General features: G+C 46.3%; 1 protein-coding gene across 5 annotated transcripts in view; it reads right to left on the reverse strand.

Annotated features, from left to right (window-relative positions):
- Positions 1-243: 243 nt before the first annotated feature.
- Positions 244-22,477, reverse strand: part of TACC2 (transforming acidic coiled-coil containing protein 2) — a 181,918-nt gene continuing 159,684 nt past the window's right edge. For 3 of the 5 annotated variants that reach the window (XM_044296930.1, XM_044296931.1, XM_044296932.1), the window contains exons 16-24: positions 21,705-21,845; positions 21,318-21,398; positions 16,881-17,027; positions 15,550-15,626; positions 11,744-11,787; positions 4,025-4,185; positions 3,579-3,685; positions 1,014-1,134; positions 244-924 (exon numbers count right to left, since the gene is read on the reverse strand). In XM_044296930.1, the coding sequence (XP_044152865.1) occupies positions 859-924; positions 1,014-1,134; positions 3,579-3,685; positions 4,025-4,185; positions 11,744-11,787; positions 15,550-15,626; positions 16,881-17,027; positions 21,318-21,398; positions 21,705-21,845 (945 nt within the window). In that variant the 3' untranslated portion in view covers positions 244-858. The remainder of the gene's footprint in view (positions 925-1,013; positions 1,135-3,578; positions 3,686-4,024; positions 4,186-11,743; positions 11,788-15,549; positions 15,627-16,880; positions 17,028-21,317; positions 21,399-21,704; positions 21,846-22,477) is intronic. The other 2 variants (XM_044296933.1, XM_044296934.1) reach the window with 1 other exon arrangement.

Raw genomic sequence — 22,477 nt, forward strand, 5'->3', positions numbered from 1 at the left:
AAGATCTACATCGGAGGAGACATCACCTGGGAGGCACTGGATGTGAGAGGTATGTGCTGCTGTATAGCAAGTACAGCAAAATGCGGTGTGTGTGTGGGTAGAGGGGGGATGTCGACTTGTGTATGAGATAGGGAAGGAAATTAGATTGTGAGCCTTGGGGATCGGAAATAATGCAAAATCTTGATACACGATGATCATAATGACCACTCTCGATAGTAATAACACATGACAACCTGTACCACATAGAGTTAGAGTAAACCATTTTATTGCCAGCGGCACGCAATGTATGCACCTCTGGCAAATACCGAAGCTGTCACCATTAGTACAACTGTTAAATAGACAAGTCATCCTCATGTGATATAAAGCAAAAAAACAGAACAAAGACATTATAGCAATGTAGTAAGGATGATATTGCTTCTCCAGTGTACAGATTGCAGATTTATTTACAGCACACTGACCATACGATTGTGGCTTCATGACTGTGTACTTGCTATTTTCTTACAACCATTTTAAATAAAGTCCAGAAAGGAGGGTGCCCGCAGAAATTTTGTATGAAACGTCTGAAACATGATGTAGTCTTGCCCGGCAGGACCATAGTCTATGCACACAGCTCTGTTTTTGCATTGGAAGAAAGCCATATAAGACTCGATGATGTTCGTGAAGATTCAGGGCCAGTTTTCTGCCTCCCTGATACAGGAAGAACATGTAGGAGGGATACTTGCGTCATATGCTTCCTGCGCCTCCTCCGTGCCTCCTCTCCACATTCAGGTACAAATTTAAAGACTGGACCTCACTTTTCCACATCATCCCACTTGCACTCTGCAAGGAAACTAAACATCCCACAGGAAAAGCAGCAGGTTAACTCTTTCCCATCTTAGAAATCAGTTCATCGCAGATCTTGGTGAGTTCTTCTATCTCTTTATTCTGGAAAAGGAATAGAGAGCGTGTAAGAAAGAAGCCGAAGGGACAAAGAAAGGAAGGAGGGAGTAGAAGCTGCTTGATGCTGCACAAACCTTTTGTTCTAAAGTTCTCTCCAAGGCATCTACTCTGAGTTGTTCCTTCCTCAGGCTGGCTTGGTAAGCTGCATGTTCCTGCTGGGACTTGCTGCGTACTTGGGCAATATCTGAATTAGCCCTGCAAAATGGCACCAAAAATTAGGAAAAATAATCTATAACAAAAAGACATTACCTATACTATTCTGGTCTCCTCCTAACTTCTCCAGTGTTCCTTAGGATGCGGGCATGGAAGCCTCAACACCTCTAGGTGGAGGATGGGGCAGATGACAAGCAATTGTCACATCAGCCCAAATTATTCATGACACAATGTTTTGGGTTGGCCACTTTCTGGGCACTGTTGACCAATCTGTTTGCAAGATGATTATATGGAACTTACTAATATAGTCTTTTAGAAATTCTGCACCATTTTCCTTTTTTTAAGGTAGGCCTCCTTGTTTACAAAGTATTTTCTGCTGTCCACACATAGGTCTTGTCCATAAAATGGCTGCTGATGGATGGTTGTGTGATCAGACAGATCACCTCCTTGTAATGTGTCCTCCATTCAAGTAAACTACACTTTTCATCTACACTTGTTCTGTTGGGAGTTTAGTGCAGGTGCAGTGTGTTTGAATGGAGAAGACATCACAAGGAGGTGATCTGCCTGGTCACATGACCCTCATCAGCAGCCATTTTATAGACAGGACCTCTTGGTGGACAACACAAAAGACTTTGTAAACAAAGCAAAGACTCTATTAGTAAGTGCCGTGTAATCATCTCACAAGCGCATTGGTCAGCTCTAACCAATTTCTGTGCCATGCAGTCTCTACCGCAGTGACCCACATCTATCATACCCTTATGCCAGTTGTCTGGCATGAAAAAAATCACGAAGCAGTATGGTGGCTCAGTGGTTAGCACTGGTGTCTTGCAACGCTGGAGTCCTGTGTTCAAATTGTATGAGGGACAACAACTACATGGAGTTTGCATGGTCTCTGTGGGTTTCCTCCCACACTCCCAAAAATAGGCAAAATGTCTTACTATGAAATTGACCCTAGTGTGTGTTTAGTGTTGGGGTTGAGCTTGGTGAGAAAAGAGCATTACAAATGTTTGTCATTGTCAAAGCAGGGTCCTGGGCAAAAACAACCTTTTTGATGGTGGGTTTTCACCCCTCCTTCCACTTTTCCAAAAAAAGGTAGCGGCAGTGAGTGGACGGTGCAGGGTCAGCCAGCACATTTATTGTAATTTACATCAGAAAACTGGTAGAAATTATATCTGGCGTCTATAGCAAATCCAAGATGTCATAGGTTTCATTTCTGGCACATGGGCACCTCTTAATAATTGTAGTGCATCTGACACCAGTGGGGCAGAGATTTAGACCGGCATACAAAACTGCCTTGCCCAGAGGGTTGCTTTAAGTCTCTTTCAGACAAGCAAGTTCCACGCATCGGACTTGCAGAGTGAGTATGCAGCAGCTCCCGTCCTGACCTCCCAGTACTGCTGGGGTCACACAGCATTATATTGATTTATGAAGCTATGTAACCCTTACAGTTCTGGAATGTATTGTATAACACTACAGCATTATGTCAGTGTTATCCAGTACATTCCAGAACTCTAAAAGTTACATAGCTTCATAAATCAATATAATGCTATGCGACCCTCTCAGTGCTGGGAGGTCAGGATGGGAGCTGAGAGTCCGATGCTTGGAACTCGCTCGTCTGAAAGGAGCCTTAAGAAACAAAAGAATGGGTAAATATACAGTAAATGGCAAAATCTAGCAGGAAAAAAGTCCCTTATTTTTGCTGTTCTTCTCTTTAGTCAGATTTAGAGTAGAATCACGCGACATGTAACTGTCCACTGTGAAATATCACAGGCGGCCTAGTGGTATCTGCTTCCCATTCATTTCGGTGGGATGCAGTTCTGAAGATTGCAGAGCAGCAGCCGTGCAGAGAAGGGACATGTCCGTTCTCAGTGAGGTTACAGCTTAAGCCAGCACTCCATGATTCTCAGCGCTGCCTTCCAATGAAAAGAAAGGGAGGCAGAAACCACGTGGCTGCTGGCGGGATTTTGGCAAAATTTCAGCGTGGCTGTCAGCACCACAATTCCATGGTAAAACCCACTGTGTGAACAGCACCTAACTGTTACAAAAAGATCCAGCAGCATACAAAAAGCTCACTCCCCTTTATGATCAGTTATTGGGAATGTTCAGTTCGCTCCCGATAATTGCCTGGGCATCTGTCTGTGTAAATGCAGCTAATGTCATATCATTTATGGAGTTGAAACTCTGCTATTCTGATAGAGACCTCCAAATCTCATTCATAAACTTAGATTACAAGATAATAAAATGCCAGCTGCCTCCAGCCACCACTAGAGGGAGCATTGGAGATTACTGCATACTGTGTTTTCTGTGACTTCAGATACTGATGATCTAGTCACTTTAACGACTCTGTAAAGAATCATTTCAAATGGAAACTTTGACATGGTTAAAAAAAAAAAAAAAAAGTTAACGTGAATGCCCTTTAACCATCGTTTAAATAATTTTCAATGTTCAATTTGGTATAAGGGTTACACAATTGCACCATCCATTACCTGTCTAGCTTCTCCTCTGCATGTATCTTCAGAGCATGGTACCGCTGTTCCTCCTTCTTGACTCGTGCAAGATATTCTTGAGCGCATTTCTTAAGGACTTCCTCATTCTGTAGAAGGACAGGTTATTTATACAATGCCAAATCCAGGAGCACAGATCTCTGCTGCTGGGCAGCTTTTTAAGGACAAATCCTTGGTTTTTGCAGCAGATTTCAGAAATCTGGGGTTGAATTATAAGTTGGCGTGCTGTGGATTTATAATCAGTTCCACGGGTCAAGTTATGTGCAGATTCTGCTGTAGAAAATGTTTGCAGCATGTGGATAAGATTTTTTAAAATCTCATCCACTTTGCTGCTACTGTGTGCACTACTTATTTTCTGCACATAATTCTGCTGCAAAAAATCCACAGTGTATCCACCACATGTGGTCAATACCCTACAGGTCACTCACCTTTCTGAAGCCTTCCAACACATCCTTCATTTTCTCATATCTACGGAAGAGATCAGCCAGGGATTTCTCAACTGAATTGAGGTCGGAAAGTGCTTGTTCCTTCTCTAAGATCAGCTGCTGGACTGTGTGATGGGAAACGGACTTCTCTCTCTGATCGTCCTCTGTCCCCAAAAAAAGAGAGTGTGATTATCAGTGTCTTGTAGTAAATTCACCTTCACAGAAAAAGTCTACACAAAGTGCACTAACCATACTGCTACCACTAATGACGTGAGCTATATCATTGGATATTCCAGACCTGTGCAGGCATTTCACCTGGAAGAGTTTTCTAGGGTAATACCACCCAGGTATATACTGTCTATCTATACTACACTGGGAGGAATGAAGTACTGTGAGTGTCTGTCTGGAGTAATCCAGAGGATATTTTAGGAGGCCCTGTAGCCTCTCCTGACATGCCTGCTTGCATTCCCCCAGGGGTGGACTGGGTGCAACTACTTGCATTCCCCCAGGGGTGGACTGGGAACTTAAAGAGGACCTTTCACCAGAATTAAACTTCTAAAGTAACTATACAGGCATGTAGAGTGGCGCCCAGGGACCCCCCTGCACTTACTGTTATACCTGGGCGCCACTGCATTCTCCCGGTATAGCCTCCGGTATCTTTACAGTTAGGCTCAGGGCTGGCCTTAGGTGTTCAGGCGCCCTGTGCGAGCTAACCTTGTGGCGCCCCCCCCCCCCCCCCAAAAAAAAAAAAAAACACTGCTTGTTGCTGGCATCATGGCATAGGCTGGCTGACTATCCAACCAAGTAGTTACCAGCCCGCACACCCCAAAGGCCGGTGTAATGTTATACTTCCCTACTTCGTGAGATCTCCCTACCCTCGTCACTTCCGGACATGACGTGAGGAGGTGTGCAGCGCCACGCAGGCGCACAACGACAGGTTAGGGAAATTTCACAGCAGAGTGCGCATGCGCCAGGAGCCTCGCCGGCGGTTAGGGTAGGGAAAAACTATGGGCCAGTGCGCAGGCGCAGTGATCGGATGGATGTTCTCAGCTGGACACCGACCGACACTGCGCATGCACCGGGAGCCTCACCAGCGGTTAGGGAAGGGAAAAATTACGTACGGGCCAGTGCTTTTTCCCTACCCTAACCGCTGGTGAGGCTCCCAGCGCATGCGCAGTGTCGGCCGGTGTCCAGCTGAGAACATCCATCCGATCACCGCACCTGTGCACTGGCCCATAATTTTTCCCTACCCTAACCGCCGGCGAGGCTCCCAGCGCATGCGCACTCTGCTGTGAAATTTCCCTAACCCGTCGTTGTGCGCAGTGTGCGCCCCCCCCCCCAATATAATAAACATTGGTGGCGCAGTGCACCCCTCCCAACACCCCAGTATGATAAACATTGGTGGCGCAGTGCGCCACCCCAACACCCCAGTATAATAAACATTGGTGGCGCAGTGCGCCCCCCCAACACCCCAGTATAATAAACATTGGTGGCGCAGTGCGCCCCCCCAATATAATAAACATTGGCGCAGTGCGCCCCCCCAATATAACAAACATGAGCGCAGTGCGCCCCCCAATATAACAAACATGAGCGCAGTGCGCCCCCCCAATATAACAAACATGAGCGCAGTGCGCCCCCCAATATAATAAACATTGGTGGTTCAGTGTGCCCCCCAACACCCCAGTATAATAAACATTGGTGGCACAGTGCACCCTCCCCCCCATATAATAAACATTGGTGGCGCAGTGCACCCCCCCCCCCCATATAATAAACATTGGTGGCGCAGTGGGCAGTGCCAATGAGGGTTAAAAAATAAAAAAATTATTAACTCACCTCCTCCAATTGATCGTCTCCTGTTCTTTCTTCAGAACCTGTCAAAGGACCTGTGGTGACATCACTGTGCTCATCACATGATGCATCACATGATCCATCACCATGGTAATGGGCCATGTGATGAGCTCAGTGACATCACCACAGGTCCTGAAGAAACAGGAGACCGGCAGCTACGCGATCAACTGGAGGAGGTGAGTTAATTTTTTTTATTATTTTTTAACCCTCATTGGCACTTCCCACTGTGCCACCAATGTTTCTTATACTGGGGTGTTGAGGGGGGGGGGGGGGGGGGGGGGCGCACTGTGCCACCAACATTTCTTATACAAATACAGGAGGCGGGTGCCGGAATCAAATAGCCGGCACCCGACCTCTGTGACAGGGAGCTGCGATCAGCGGCAGTTAACCCCTCAGGTACCGCACCTGAAGGGTTAACTCAACTGCAGCTGATCGCAGCTTCCTGTCATAGAGGTCGGGTGCCGGCTATTTGATTCCGGCACCCGCCTCCTGTATTTGTATTACAGGTCAGTTATCTTCATTGGTGGCGCAGTGGCCTCAGCCCCTTCCCTCCTCCTCCCATCTCTCTTCTTATTGGCAGCTGCGGGGGCAGCAGGCAGGTCAGACACAGGGAAGGAGGAACGAATCAGGTCAGACAGGGGAGGGGAAGATGGAGGGGGCGCCCCGAGGGAGAACACAAGTGCAGCCTCGCCTGCCGCATATTACATTGCGAGCTGTCGGCCGCCCAGCGCCCCTGTTGCTATGGCGCCCTGTGCGGCCGCACAGCCCGCACTCCCCAAAGGCCGGCCCTGGTTAGGCTCCACCCAGGGGAACCTGCCGGCGGATCCTTCTCCCATGCTGTAGCGCTGGCCAATCACAGCGCTCAGCTCATAGCCTAAGAAAGAGCTGAGCGCTGTGATTGGCCAGCGCTGCAGCATGGGAGAAGGAGGCGCCGGCAGGTTCCCCTGGGTGGAGCCTAACTGTAAAGATACCGGAGGCTATACCGGGAGAATGCAGCGGCGCCCAGGTATAACAGTAAGTGCAGGGGGGTCCCTGGGTGCCGCTCTACATGCCTGTATAGTTACTTTAGAAGTTTAATTCTGGTGAAAGGTCCTCTTTAAAGTGGCCCTGGAAAAAACTAAAAGTGGCGCCATATCGTAGGAGTGTCCAAATTGACAGAAGGCTAGGCAACACAAGTAGGCGGGGACAACTCAAATGGGTGGGGTCAGCGATACCACAGTGCAGCACATAATACCACCCCAGCAGAACCAAATACCACAGTGCAGCACACAATACTACCCCAGCAGAACCAAATACCACAGTGCAGCACACAATACTACCCCAGCAGAACCAAATACCACAGTGAAGCACAAAATACTTCCCTAGAAATAGCCCTATTGTGGTGGGGCAAGAAGCCATCTAACAACACCTGTGACCACTGGATACATTGGTACTCAACATTCCCAGAGCTAATTTACACAAGGAGCGGCAGGTTGTTATGTACCTGGCTGGCAATGGTGAGGAGGACATCAGCCCACAGGAAGTTTCCTTGTACCGTCTATGGCCAGTCCAACCCTGCATTCTCATTAAATAAATTCTAGGGCATCTAGTCTTACGACACTATGTTGTGCCATTCCTGCTAGAAGGTATGAATGAATTACTAGCAGTTTGCAGTGAAGGTCCAGATGGGTATTACCAGTTGTGTTCTGTCTGACACAGTCAGACATTGTCCAATCAGTGCTGCTAGTGTCAGACTGTGTAGGGACAACCCTCCAACTGGTGACACCCAGCTGGGCCTTCATTGTAAACTGCTGCAAATTAATTCATAACTTATAGCAGGAATAAAAAAAGAATGGAATATCATAACGTCATAAGAATAGATGCTTCAGAAATGTAATTACATGCGGAATTCAAGTAGTTACTAAACCAGACATGTCAGGAGAGGTAACAGGTCCTCTTCAAGGTATAGTTTGACAAAATAAATGGACTGCAGAGATGCCATCGCAGAATCTTACAATACTAGTTTGCATACATTTGCATCTCATTGCCTCTCTTCCATTAGCGTTATAGCATCACCTGGGAAAACTGAATATTTGGTTTTTGACCTCATTAGCCTTTCCATTACTAACCCCAATATCTCATTTATATGAAGTTCTGTCATGCAGAGATCCAACATTTTCTGACCATATCATGAAATCTTGTGTCTGCAGTGAATGAGGTCAAGGACTGAATACTCCGACCCGTCCGATATCCTCCTCCCTCCTGGAAGATATGCAGTGTACGGAACAGAAGCAGACAGCTTCATATACTGTGCAGTTTCTGGCACTGCCATACTGCAGCTCAGCTCCCATTCACTTGAATGAGCTGAGCTGCAGTACCCGGCGTGGCCACTACGCGGTGTACAGAGCTGTCTGCATCTGCTCTGTACACAGTTTAGTTTCCAGCATAGCGGGTGCCCAAACAGCTGATTGGGAAGGGGGGGGGGTATCAGGTATCGGATCTGACACTATAAGATTGGCATACTACCCCTTTAATCCTTTAATTCTATGAACATAAGCAACTACTTTTTATCGGTGCTTCGGCAACCTGACGTGTCCATCACAACCAGCTATGTTCTTTGGCACATCATTATCATGGCACCTGTAAACCTGCTTGACACATTTATTACTGATTCACAAATACAGGACATACAGGGCACATTCATCTCTTACCTGGACTGCCTTATGTTTGCAAGCAAAAAAAGGAGCAGAAAGCAGGATGTAAAAATAAAATAACGCAAAGCAAATAAGATCACTTTAAAGCCAGAGCTGTGGGTAAAGTAAAATTCCAAGGGTGGGGGTCAGAATAAAATAATACTGAATATAGCAAATGGCAAACCGCAATAAAGGACATAACTCTAGGGATTGCAGAGGGTGTAGTTGAATGTTGGCCCTGATGTCACAAGCAGTTCTTTGCCACACAGATGAACACCCAAAAAAAAAAAAAAACATACATAATAGTTGAGGGTCCTGTTTACTGTGGTTCATGGAGTCCCTGTGGGTCAACATCCTGCACATGTTCCATACCACTAGAATTGGACTAAAATCCCGTTAACATGGACGTACATGCCTCCGAGAGATTACACCGCATACCGTTTATAGGAGTTTTGTATATATATATATATATATATATAATTTTAAAGAGTAGTTGTCTAGCTTAGAAAATCGCTCATCAGATAATTGTTGTTAAAGGGCATCTGTCAGCAGTTTTGTACCTATGACACTGGCTGACCCGTTACATGTGCGCTTGGCAGCTGAAGGCATCTGTGTTGGTCCGATGTTCCTGCATTGTTGAGAAAAATGAATATATATACCGTATATATATTGTAAAAAGCGGGCAGCACTCCAGAAGTATAACAAAAATTAAAGACTTTATTCTTTAATTTTTGTTATACTTCTGGAGTGCTGACCGCTTTTTACAATTTGTATATTGGGTGAGCTTATTCCCATTGGGCTGTGCATTACACCAAGAGGCTCTGCTCTCTCTACAACTGCCACGCCCCCTACACTTTGATTGACAGGGCCAGGTGTGATGATGTTTTCTGGTTCTGAGAATCAAAGTGCAGGGGGCGTGGCAGTTGCAGAGAGAGCTGAGCCTCTAGCTGTAATGGCAACGCCCCTGTTGCTCCTAGAGGCTAATTTGCATATATTAAAACATAATTTTTCTCAGCAATGCGGGCACATATGAACATGGGACCAACACAGATGCCTTCAGTTGCCAAGTGCACATGCAACAGGTCAGCCATGGGTACAAATCTGATGATTTAACTTAACAGGAGGCCCGGATGACAAGTGGGGGGCGGCAGCAGGGCACAGGATGATGAGAGCTTCCATTGTGGAAGCGCTCATCTCCATAGTCATCTGTATCGACGTCCTCAGGACAGCGATACAGATGGAAGTGCTGCGGCAGGCAGGGAAGGGAGAGGCGTCTTTCTTCCCTGTTCCTCTGATAGGCTGCAGGGCCCAGGCCTATCAGCACGGGGACAAAGACCGGAAGAGGCCTGCATCGCATCACTGCCAGCCTGATGGAGGTAAGTACATGTGTTTATTTTATATAGTACAATACAGGAGAGGAGCTCTATGGGGGCACTTGTTACTGGCACATGATTGGGGGGCTCTTGTTACTGGCACATGATTGGGGGGCACTTAATGGCACATGATTGGGGGCACTTGTTACAGGCACATGATTGGGGGGCTCTTGTTACTGGCACATGATTTGGGGAGCACTTGTTAATGGCACATGATTTGGGGCACTTGTTACTGGCACATGATTGGGGGGCATCTACTGAGGCCACAAAGAAGGGGTATTTTATATGGGGGGCTCTGTATAGGGGCATTTTATACTGGGACACATTATGGTGGGTACTATGGGGAAGGGGGGAGAGGAGTACTACGCTTTATCAATTTTCGCCTCAGGCAGCAGAAAGGCTAGGTGCACCCCTGCTCCTTAAGGACATTTGTTAGTAATTGGAGGATCTTTATTAGGGCTCATTCAGACGGCTGTATGCTATCCGCAAAAATGCGGATCAGTTTTTTTGAGGATTAGATGCTGACCCATTCACTTCTATGGGGCTCTTTTCTATTCCACGGTTCCGCAAAACAAATGAAACATGTCCTATACTTGTCCATGAAAATCAGGACATGGCCCCATTGAAGTCTATGCGTCCGCAAAAATACTGAATGCTATCCGATAGTTTGTGGATCCGTTTTTTTGCAGATCCGCAAAAAAACAGATATCATTCAGTATTTTTGCAGACAGCATACGGCGTCTGAATGAGCCCTTAGTCAGAATCAAGAACAGTCAGGGCTGTTTGACATGAACGAGTCCATGGCGTGAATCACGCTCTGTGTGTGAGTGTGATCCTCCATTCTGGACCTGCAGGAGCACACGGCATTATAGTGATTTATAATGCTATGTGCCTCTGCCTGACATAACTGATACAGAATCATAGTGACAGCTTTATGTCACTATGATTCTGTAACAATAAGGCCATGCAGAGACACATAGCATTATAAATCACTATAATGCCGTGCGCTCCTGCAAGTCCAGAACGGAGGATCACACACACACGGAGATTGATTCCGCCATGGACTTGCTCGTGTGAAACAGCTCTTAGAGTCTTTCTTACTTTGGAGGACCCGGCATGTGTATTAGATACATGAACAGCCATTAATGTGAATGGACACTTTTTTCCTTGGTGGTGGCGCTGCAAAGAAATGTCACACTTGCTGCTATTTCCCTCACAGATCATTTAGGAGAGGGGGGCTCAGCAGTAGGACGCCCTCTGATCATTATGTTACATACAGGAGACCCTCCTAACAAAAAAGGTTAATCTTAAATAATTTAGGGGTCATGCACACGACCGTGTGCCGGCCTTGCCCGTATTGCGGCCTACAAACAGCGGGTCCGCAATATACGGACAAGAGCTGTGTGCGCACCTTATCACAGATGCGGACCTATTCACTTGAATGGGTCCGCAATCCGGAAGATTTGGGGAGGTGCAGAACGGAGGCACGGAGTTGAAGCCCAAGGAAGCACTACGGGGCGCTTCTGTGGGTTTTCTGTCCATGCCTCTGCACCGCAAAAAAGTAGTGCATGCAGTACTTTTTTGGGTTGCGGACCGTCGGATGCGGATCGCAAAGCCTATTCAAGTGAATGTGTCCACAGACGGCAGGCACGCGGTCGGTGCCCATGCATTGCGGACCGCTATTTGCTGTCCACAGCACGGGCATGGCCGGCACATGAGCTCTTAGGTGCATTTTCAGCTATAAGTGCACCAAGATGTTTCTATGTCTGTGGTATGCCAAAATCTGCTTACTTCACTGGTGGGAACATATTTACATGTAGGGTACATACCGATCATCTGCGCAATTGTCTGCTCATATTCAGCAACAATTTTCCTATAAAAAGTAAGCAAAAAATTAACAGTCAAAAAAGCAGCTAGTAGTACAAATCTATAGGGGTGTAGTCACGCGCTTCAGATTTTGTTGCGGAAATTTCAGTTCTGAAAATCCATTCCATTCATCTGGGGTTGCACTGGCGGCAAGCGTATGGATTTAGGCAAGCTCCATTCAGAGGAATGTAACAGCCGCAGAATGTTCTGCAATAAATTTGCTGCATGGGAATGTACCTTAGATAAAACTTTGATTAATACACAAAGGGGGAGATTTATTATCTCCCTTGCGCCAGAAAAGTGGCTTTAAAAAAAGTCACAAGCTGTGAGTAAATATCCCCCAAAGTGTTTCATTATTTCTATTCTTTGCAACATATAGAAATTCAGTAGCATACTTTCAGTACACAAGCCAACACAGTTTTAGGCCTCTTGCACACGACCGTATGCCCTCCGAGATAGACGGTCCATGAGCGGCATTGATCGTGCGCATGGGAGTACACAGCATCATACATTACAATGATGCTGTGCACGTCGGGCCGCCCGATCATATAAGTGCGGGACAATAGCCCCGCGGGCGGCACGACGTCCACAGCATCATTGTAATCTATGATGCTGTGTGCTCGCGTGCGCACGATCAATGCCACGCACGGACCGTATATCTCGGAGGGCATGCGGTGCAAGAGGTCTTAGGCTGAGTTCACACTAGCGTGACAGATTAGGTCCGGATGCGTTCAGTTAAACTCACACTATTTTGCAAGCAAGTTCAGTCAGTTTTGGCTGCAATTGCGTTTAGTTGTTCAGTTTTTTCCGCGCGGGTGCAATGCGTTTTGATGCGTTTTTCACGCGCGTGATAAAAAACTGAAGGTTTACAAACAACATCTCCTAGCAACCATCAGTGAAAAACGCATCGCACCCGCACTTGCTTGCAGATGCAATGCGTTATTAACGCAGCCCCATTCACTTCTATGGAGCCAGGGCTGCGTGAAAAACGCAGAATATAGAACATGCTGCGATTTTAAAGCATTGCAGAAGTGATGCATGAAAAAAAACGCTCATGTGCACAGCCCCATTGAAATGAATGGGTCAGGATTCAGTGCAGGTGCAATGCGTTCACCTACTGCATTGCACCCGCGCGGAAATCTCGCCCGTGTGAACTCAGCCTTAGTCTGGGGCTACATGTGCTTTTTCGGAACTTAAATGCTGATGACCTGTCTTAATATCAGATCAGTGGGGCAGCCGCCGACACAGGAAACTACGGTGGATGGAAGGATTGAATGGAAGCTGAGCTGCGGTTCTCCAGCAAGGCCACTACATAGCAGATGGAGCCTCCTGCTTCCCACTCCAGCCCTGAACAGCTGATCCTGGTGGCACTGGGTGTCGGATCCACACCGATCTAATACTGATGACCTATTCTGAGGGCAGGTCCTCAATATCTAAGTCCGAGAAAAAACACCTTTTAGTACTAACCAATTCCATCAGATATAGAAAGTAATATCTTTATATATTGTATAAAAGAAATGCATTACTATAGACAAAGGCAGACTATCCTCTGTTCTGTCACCAAAGACCCGTCAGCAGTGCCGGTGAATAGCCGGTTGTACTGATCTCACTACCATATGGAGACGGGTTTAGGGCTTAGGATTTGCAAGGCCGTCTAAGGTATAAAAAGCAGGATTACAGAATTCAGCCAGCAGATCGGCTGCTCTGCTCAAGTCATCTCAGGCTCACAGACCCATTAGTACTAAAAGCTAGATCCTAGACCGCATGCTACAAGATGTCTACCTGAACATTGTATGGTTAACAGCAGAAATTCAGAAACATGCTCAGGGACCGCATGCTAATGTCACATACGCCCTGGTGCAAGAGTTCAGCTTGGGCCCCCTTCCCTTAGTGCTTTGTGGCCAGGGGCTGGGAAGCACATCATTTTTGTGCTGCCTGAGGCAAAAATTAAAAGGCTCTCCCCCCTCCCATGCTAAATTATTGACCTAACCCCTTCCTTCCAGCCAGAGGTGTAACTTAAAGATTCTGGGCCCCAGTGCAAAATCTATAACAGAGCCCTCCCAGCGTGCACTAATACTGGTGTCTTCTTATGTGGCCCAGTAGCGACTGCTACCTCTGCACCCCCTATGGCTACTCCCCTGAATAAGATGTAATGGTATTCTGTGATGAGAATACATCCTTTGGCACCATGTAACCCAAGTGTTGCTCACAGCTCCGAAACTGATAAGGCTATGTTCACATCTCCATTTAGGTATGCTGGTAGTTTGTTCAGGCAGACTTCCGGTACAGACTGCCAGAATTAGCGTATCTGACATAACCGGACACCACTGGATCTCCATTGACTACAATTGGATTCAACAGGATTCCAGAGAGTCTCCTGAATAAATGCTGCCTTTCTGCCAGACAAATATCTCTGCATGCAGTGCTAGTAGTCCGGCAGCAAGCTGGCACAAGGAACACCATCCTCGTGGTGTTCAACATGATCCAACAGAGGAACAGACTACCGAAATGGAGATGTAAATGTAGCCTTATACAGTTTATACCAGTACTATTATTTTGGAAAATGGTGCTGTACAAGCCACTAGAGTAGGGCGAGCATGCTCGGCCGAACACTAGTTCGGCTTGAGCATCGCTATGCTCGGCCGAATATCACGTGTGCTCGAGAGCGATGCTCAAGTCAGTGTATTTAAATCTAATTTAGCCTCTATTTCTGAAAAGTTTCTGACAGGATTCAAACTCACAACCTTCTACATTACAGCCAAGAATGTTAACCACTACACTATAGAGCTGCATGGCCAGTTACTTAAAAAAAAATATATGAGACTTCTGCTGTATAGGAATACTTACTAGTAGACTGGACATGCAGCTCTATAGTGTAGTGGTTAATATGCTGGGCTGTAATGTAGAAGGTTGCGAGTTAGAATCCCGCCAGAAACTTCTTTTAGTAATAAAAAATAATAAATATACTGTATATATATATAAATAAAATCATACTTCTGATATATATGAATGCATAATATGTGGGAAACTACTACTGATGTTTTACCTAAAAAAAAAAATGGACTTCTACTGTATAGGAATACTTACTAGTAGTAGTAAGTAGTAATAATACTACTAGTAAGTATTCCTTTACAGCAAAAGTCTCATATATTTTTTTTAAGTAACTGCCCATGCAGCTCTATAGTGTAGTAGTTACGATTCTTGGCTGTAATGTAGAAGGTTGTGAGTTTGAATCCTGCCAAAAACTTTTCAGAAATAGAGGCTAAATTAGATTTAAATACACTAGGTGTCCCCAAGTCCTGACTCCACATATGGACATAGCTATATATGGAGTCAGAGCAGGAACTCCTAAGCCGAACCACAGTCCGGACACTCTCCCCTCTTCAGAACAGGGGGTGCCTGGTTTAATGCTTGGGTTCTCCAATTGTACTTCCATTGTGCTTGGGTGCTTTGTAGAGCACCTGAGCATCGGGAAGTGTTCTACTAGAGCACACAAGCACTTTGGTGCTCGACCAACACTACAAGCCACCAATGTGTCCTCAGACCAAAAAAGGTTGTACATTAGGGTTTTGGACTGACCCACCAGTGATTCTTCAGGTAGTCAGCTCTGACACAATAATGGGCCTCTAATACAACAGGATCCCAAAGGTCGGGCAGAAGAGAATCCTATTTTAAGCTGATTTTGGAACCTATCAGCCCTCAAAATAATTTCCAGTGTAAATTCATGGTCTATAAAAAGGAATCAGCTTGTATCTCCAAACCCTTTTACCTCATCTCCACCACTTCACAGCGGCTCTCTTCATATTTCGTCTTCCACTCCATGGTCTCTTGTTCTTTTGCAGCAATCTAATGGACAAGAAGAACACTTTAATAGCAGAGTGAGAACCTGGCAGTACATATAGAAATGTAGAACCAAATTCATTTATGGAATGAGCCCAGCAAGCATGAAGGAAGATTCCAATTCCACATGTGGAATGATAAAAATCAGCCCCTAGTATACATATAAAAGGACAGAAACTGAAGTCAAAAAGTCACAAAGTTTTGTGCATGCAGTGCTTGTGCAAAATCTTCTGACTTTTTGGGAGTTTTCGGTGCGGGGGTGCAGTGAGGAGTGGGTGGTGCAGGGCCTGGCATAGCCAGCCTGCCACATTTATTATAATCTATGCCAGGAAACTGGAGATGCGCCACAAATGCACCAGGCACGTGTCTCTTAAGACTCTATGGGAGAGCTTTCTAGGGATGCTCTGTGACCTGTGCAGAGGTCAGGAGGGAGCCGATTAGCTGTGATATCACCTTTTGTGAATGGTGGATCCTGTGTTATCTATAAAGAGGTGTTACTTGTAATTGTAATTCTGTGATGATAACAAGCTATCATAGCTATTGAAAAGTTACCTGTACAGAACAGGAAATCAAGACTTATTATGTTAAACATTTTTTTATTTTTTTTGATGGTCCTGATTTCCTGCTCTGGACAGGTAACTTTTCAGTAGCAACTGTAGCTTGTAACTGCTGCCATCAACCACTAGGTGTCGCAACTGCAGCACTGGATTATGTCTAATAGCAGGACTTTACATCTGTAGGGGATTTATTGTGCTTGTATTAAAAGAGTTTTCTGAGATTTTGGATAGGTCATAAGTTTCTGATCGGTAGGCCTGTGAGCCCCTCTGCCACCTTCTCGCAGCTTACCAAGCACAATGCCATACATTGTATAGCGGCTGTGCTTGGTATCGCGCCCAGCCCCGTAGAAATGAATGAGAATAGGTCATTGGTATCAAAATCTCAGAAAACCCTTTTAATGACTTACAGACTTATTTTTCTATTATAACACACAAATAATATATATATATATGTTGGCCCATCCTATATATATATATATACACACACACACACACGTGTGTAGTAAAAAATCAGGACTAGAATGAAATCTATTTGTCTCTACAAGCATGGTAGGATGGTAGGTCCCCTTTGAAGGCTTGTCAGTCTATCAGAGATAAGTGCTGCAGTTGCGACACCCAGTGGTTGAAGGCAGCAGTTACATCTACAACTAATCAGGAGAAAGGCAATGAAAGAGATCTGATAAGAAAGTATGATGCCATTTACCTCTTCTCTTGCAAGCTGCAGCGCTGTGTCAAGGTCAGGTTGCTTGTAGGTATGTAACAGGCCACCTACAGCTGTCTCCATAGCCACTGAACGGGGGTACAGTGATTTATGGGAAAGGCCAATATCAGCCGAATCCAGGACGTCAGACTGTAGACGGGAAGAACAGCTAGTTACAATCCATTTGCAATGTTATATCATTACCAGCAGCACATGCAACAAGATGACAAACTCTGGCTAGAAAGCAGAAGAAATGCTGCAGGACGAATCTACAGTAAAGGACAAACCTGTACTCCCCAGGTAGACAACAGCACTACCCAAAGGTCACACTGCCCCCACGACTGGTTAATGAACAGCCAGGTACGGTTCCTGGCAGGACAATCAGTCATACAGCGGTCTGCCTAAGGGTTGCCTCCCTCTCTATCAGTACCACAGCAAAGCAAACACAAGATGACAACTCCTAGCATCAGTCTTGCTGGGAGTTGTGGTTTCACAAGAGCTGAAGAGCCACAGGTTGGAGTCTGCTGTTTTAAGTTGTCAGATGGATCCGGTCTTATTCCATGTAAATGTCAGGCCCCGTGCATTAGGCCTCTTTCACACGAACGTGTGCGCTCCGTAGCCGTATTGCAGACCGCATTTGCGGATCCGTAATACACGGGCACCGTTCCGTGTGCATTCCGCATCATGGATTCAATGGGTCCGCAAATCCGGAGAGGCGGAACGGAACCCTACGGAAGCACTACGGAGTGCTTCCGTGGGGTTTCGTCCCGTACTTCCGTTCCGCAAAAAGATACAACATGTCCTATCTTTTTGCGGAACGGCCGGATTGCGGACCCATTCATAAAGTGAATGGGTCCGCGATCCGCTGTGGCTGCCCCACGGTGGGTGTTCGTGCATTGCGGCCTTAGTGAGTACAGCAAAGGACAAACACATAGGGGCAGATTTATTAAGACCAGCGTTTTAGACGCCGGTCTTAATAACCCTAGAGGTGTCGGCCTCTCCATAACTCCGCCAGTTCTAAATGGAAGACAACATCTATGCCTAAATGAGGCGTAGAAAATGATGAATGAGACAGGCCTACCGGCCCGTCCCCGTCCCCGCCACGGCATGCCCCCTTTATTGGACCTGGCATGAGCGGGGAGAAGTCGCAGACTGCAGCGCATAGGACCTTTGTGCTGCAATCTGCGCCAGAAATACGCCTAACAGCGTTACTACCGAACGTAGCCTTACTAATATAGACATGTCAAGAATGGTGAATGACCCTCTATAAAACAAAAAGCTGGAAACACTGGGATTATTCAGCTGGGGCAGTCAATATAAAGCACTCTATTTCTTCCCTATGTAAAGGGTTCTTTACAGTAAAAGTAGTAAAACCCTGGAATGCCTGATCACTAAAGGCAGCACATTTAGCTGAAATGTCCTCAACTTTATCACTGCATTGACTCTACTGTATGTATTGGGGGCTAGGGAATGTAAGTAAGTGTGGTTGCCTTTACTAAACAGGGCTTTTCATGGGCTTTATTCTGGTGATGAGGCCACAGGGTCTCCACGATGCAACCATCAGCCAGTACAGGAGACACTGAAACAGAGAGACAGCACACAAGTTTGAGTGATGTAAAATTGGTGCAGGTTTTATTTAGGGCTCCAATGTCACCTTTGGTGACCTTTCGAACAAGGAAGCTTTCAAGCTTTAAGGCCCCTTTCACACGAGCGAGTTTTCCGCGTGGGTGCAACCCGTGAGGTGAACGCATTGCACCCGCACTGAATCCTGACCCATTCATTTCAATGGGGCTGTGTACATGAGCGTTGTTTTTCACGCATCACTTGTGCGTTGCGTGAAAATCGCAGCATGCTCTATATTCTGCGTTTTTCACGCAACACAGGCCCCATAGAAATGAATGAAGCTGCGGGAAAAATCGCATCCGCAAGCAAGTGCGGATGCGGTGCGATTTTCACGCATGGTTGCTAAAGAGACGAGGGATAAGCGACCCGGGACCCCATTTACTTTATTATTTTCCATTATAACATGGTTATAATGGAAAATAATAGCATTCTTTAATACAGAATGCAATGTCAATTGAGGGTTAAAAAATAATAAAAACATTACTCACCTCATCCACTTGATCGTGCAGCCGGGATTTTTGAAGGACCTGCAAAAGGACCTTCGCTGACCTCATCGCGCTCACCATGTGGTAAGCACTGTGACGTATACTGAGGATAGCTTATCAATATCGAAGTCCTGAAAAACCCCTTCAATAATCTTCTTAAAGGGGTTTTGCCATCTCAGACAATGAGGGCATATCACAAGGACATGCCCCCATTGTCTGATAGGTGCGAGTCCCACCGTTGGGACCCGGAGCTACAATGAGAACGGAGCGGGGAAATGAACGGAGGGCACACTGTGCAAGCGCAGCCGCCCTCCATTCATTTCTATGGGGCTGCTGAAAATAGCCGAGCGCTGGCTCAGCTATTTCCGTCTGCCCCACAGAAATAAATATGTGAGCAGCGAGGAGCAGCGCTTGGTTGTGGACGGACCCTGGGAAATCAGAGGTCCTCCAGCCACACCTCTCCCCGCTTCGTTCTCATTGTAGGTGCGGGTCCCAGATGTGGGACCCGCATCTATCAGACGGTGGGGGCATATCCTAACTATATACCCCCATTGTATGTGATGGGAATACCCCTTTGACCCCTAGCCAATTGACAAATTTGCCATTGGGAGGTTCTCTTCTGTTTTTGTCCAGCTGCCTCTCGGCATGTTTGCCGTGCTTTGGCCACATCTCCGGCCCGTCCCCATTAGAGTGAATGGGGCCAGGGTGGACTTCCGGCAGCACACGTGTGCAGGTACGGATCCGGCAGGCTCTTCCCCTGCCAGAACAGCCTGCCGGACAATCCTAATGCCAGTGTGAAAGAAGCCTTAGATGACGGCAGGGACATAGCTTTAGGGACCCGCTGCCTATGGGGGCCAGGAGATATCAGTATTATAAATGACAAGTGGGAGACTTTGCTGCTAATTTTGCAGCGGTGCTCCGGAACTTCAAGATGCACCTCTACATGACAGCATTTCAAGTAAATGGTTGTCTATGTAAGAGGTAGACTAGACAGGTCATCCAGACTGAGAGCCATGTCCTAGTAGGTATATGGAGAGGGGTTGTCCAGAGGAGACCACTGATTTAATACCAGTGGATACCATACTTCCAGTTAGAGTGGTGAGGACAATGGAAAGTTTCACTGCTTTATCTCTAGGGGGACATCCAAATCATAGGTATACTTTGTTAGTATTCCATAAATTCACATGCACCAGACGGCAGAACTCATGCAGAGAACAGACGTAACACAGCTCAGGCAGTGGAGCACAGCAACAGTTTATGTTGGTTCTACCACCTATGGTTTGGTTGTAAGTAGGGTACAGTATAAGGAACAGAACATGGGTCTAATAGTTACTATCCATGATTTAAAGGGGCTGCCTAGGAGTTTTCAAGGGTGTACAGTGGCATATACAGTAAAAGAAAAAATAAAGCTTCACTCACCTGCTACAGGTCCTGCCGTTCCAGCGCTGCAGGTCCAGTCTATTGCTCACGTGGTCTTGTGCTGTCCATGCTGTAGTGATCACTGAGGCCAGTAAGGCTTCAGTCTAGACCAGGGGTAGGCAACCTCCGGCTCCCAGCTGTTGTGAAACTACAACTCCCAGTATGCATACTTTCTTAGCTATTCTTGTAACTCCCCTATAAGTGAAAGGAGGATTCTGGGAGCTGTAGTCTCAGAACACCTTGAGTGCCGGAGGTTGCTGATCCCTGGTCTAGACAATCCTCCTTGATAAGAATCCATCAGAAACAGAAACCTTTCACCTGATGAGCTAAGTCCGTCAGTGCAGGGGCCCCGCCGCCATGTAGCTTTCTGCTGTGGCTCATACAAGGAGGTCATAGGTCAGACACCCCCTCTAGGATGCCCATATGGACACCATTTTGCAGACAAGAATAGGCATTTCTTTAATAAGGTCTGTGGAAAGTGCAGGATGCATATGGCCATGTGAATGCAGCCTTAAAACCAGATGGTGCCACATATTTTTTAGAATCTGATTTTATTTTCTGATTGTAGATTTGTTTTTAAAATTCTATACCCTCAACATGATTTTGTGGGTGGCCATCTTGCGTGAGCTGTTGATAACAGCATTTATAGATATGCTCTACAGCGGCCCCATCGGCCATAGACACAATGGACAGGAGTGGACCTCCCTAACTTGTATAGGAGAGTTTTCTAGGCATGTTCTGTGACCTGTGCCGAGGTCACTGTACAGGGAGGGGGAGTAGATAAGCTGTGATTCATTTCACTCGGTCTCGCGGTTAATAGTGAGGTGTCTTTGGGTGGAGAGAGAAGTGTAGGAGATCAATGGACACACAATAGCAGATGGATGCAGAGTCACTGCACACGCACCACTGATACCTCGGTACACTGGGAGGACTGGGAAATGTGCCTGGCTAACGTCAAAGCCTCAATTCGCATGGCTGCAAACTCTAATTCCTCCTACTCCAGGAAAAGGACAAGCCAAAGAGAAATGCACTTAATAATCATGACACAGTGGAGTAAAACAAAGGTGAACAGCAGAGGGGAACAGACAGAGGCACACGAGGGATCAGAGGTTAGACAGAATGGGGCACCAGAGGAGGAAGACAAGGGATTATGCAAAACTGTACGAACGTTACTAAAGCAATGTTCTACGTCTGTACTACATATCCCATGGTGCTCTCTTCGTCACTACAGCACAGAGCTCCATGGGAAATATAGGGCAGACACAGCTGGAAAGTGTACCAAAGAAATTAGCAAACAAACCTGTAGTTTCTGTGCAAAGGCTTGTGGGTTCTTCTCTGCTAAATCTGGTTCCAGGTAGCTCAGTTGGCCACAGAGTGCAGTGTGGTGGGAAATCCGTGATAGTAAGGCCTCAGATGCCACATAGTCGTCCTCAGGGGAGCCCTGCCATCAAGTAATACAAATTTGTCAAAGTTTTTTTACAGCACAGGGGTAACTATAAAATACTTGTCAAAATACTTTTTTTTTTAATAGCAGATGACAGCAAGCTCTGTAGTACTGTGCAGGCTATGGAAGATGTCCATAAACTACAAGCTGACTTGGACACTCAGTGTTTGGGCATCAACTTGGCAAATTAGGTTCAATGTGGATAAATGTAAAATGATGCATCTGGGTAGTAATAATCTCTGTGCATTATATGTCCTAGGGGTATAACACAAGGAGAGTTGTTTGACATTATCCACAGGATAGGGGATAACTATTAGATCAGTGGGGTCCCACAGGTAGGAGCCCCACTGATCTTATAGTTATCCCCTATCCTGCGGGTAGCGTCAAACAACCGCAATACCTTTTTAATCTATGATCTACAAGTACACCAAAATCGTTCTCTATAAGTGACTCTCCCAGTGTTATATCCCCTAGGACATATGATGCACGGAGATTATTACTACCCAGATGCCTAACTTTAGATTTATCCACAGGATAGGGGATAACTATTAGATCAGTGGGGCTCCTACCTCTGGGACCCCCACTGATCACGAGAACGTAGCCCCTCTGAAATGAACCGAGAGGCCGGT

This window comes from Bufo gargarizans, chromosome 6 (assembly GCF_014858855.1).
Source record: "Bufo gargarizans isolate SCDJY-AF-19 chromosome 6, ASM1485885v1, whole genome shotgun sequence".
Taxonomy (NCBI): Eukaryota; Metazoa; Chordata; class Amphibia; order Anura; family Bufonidae; genus Bufo; species Bufo gargarizans.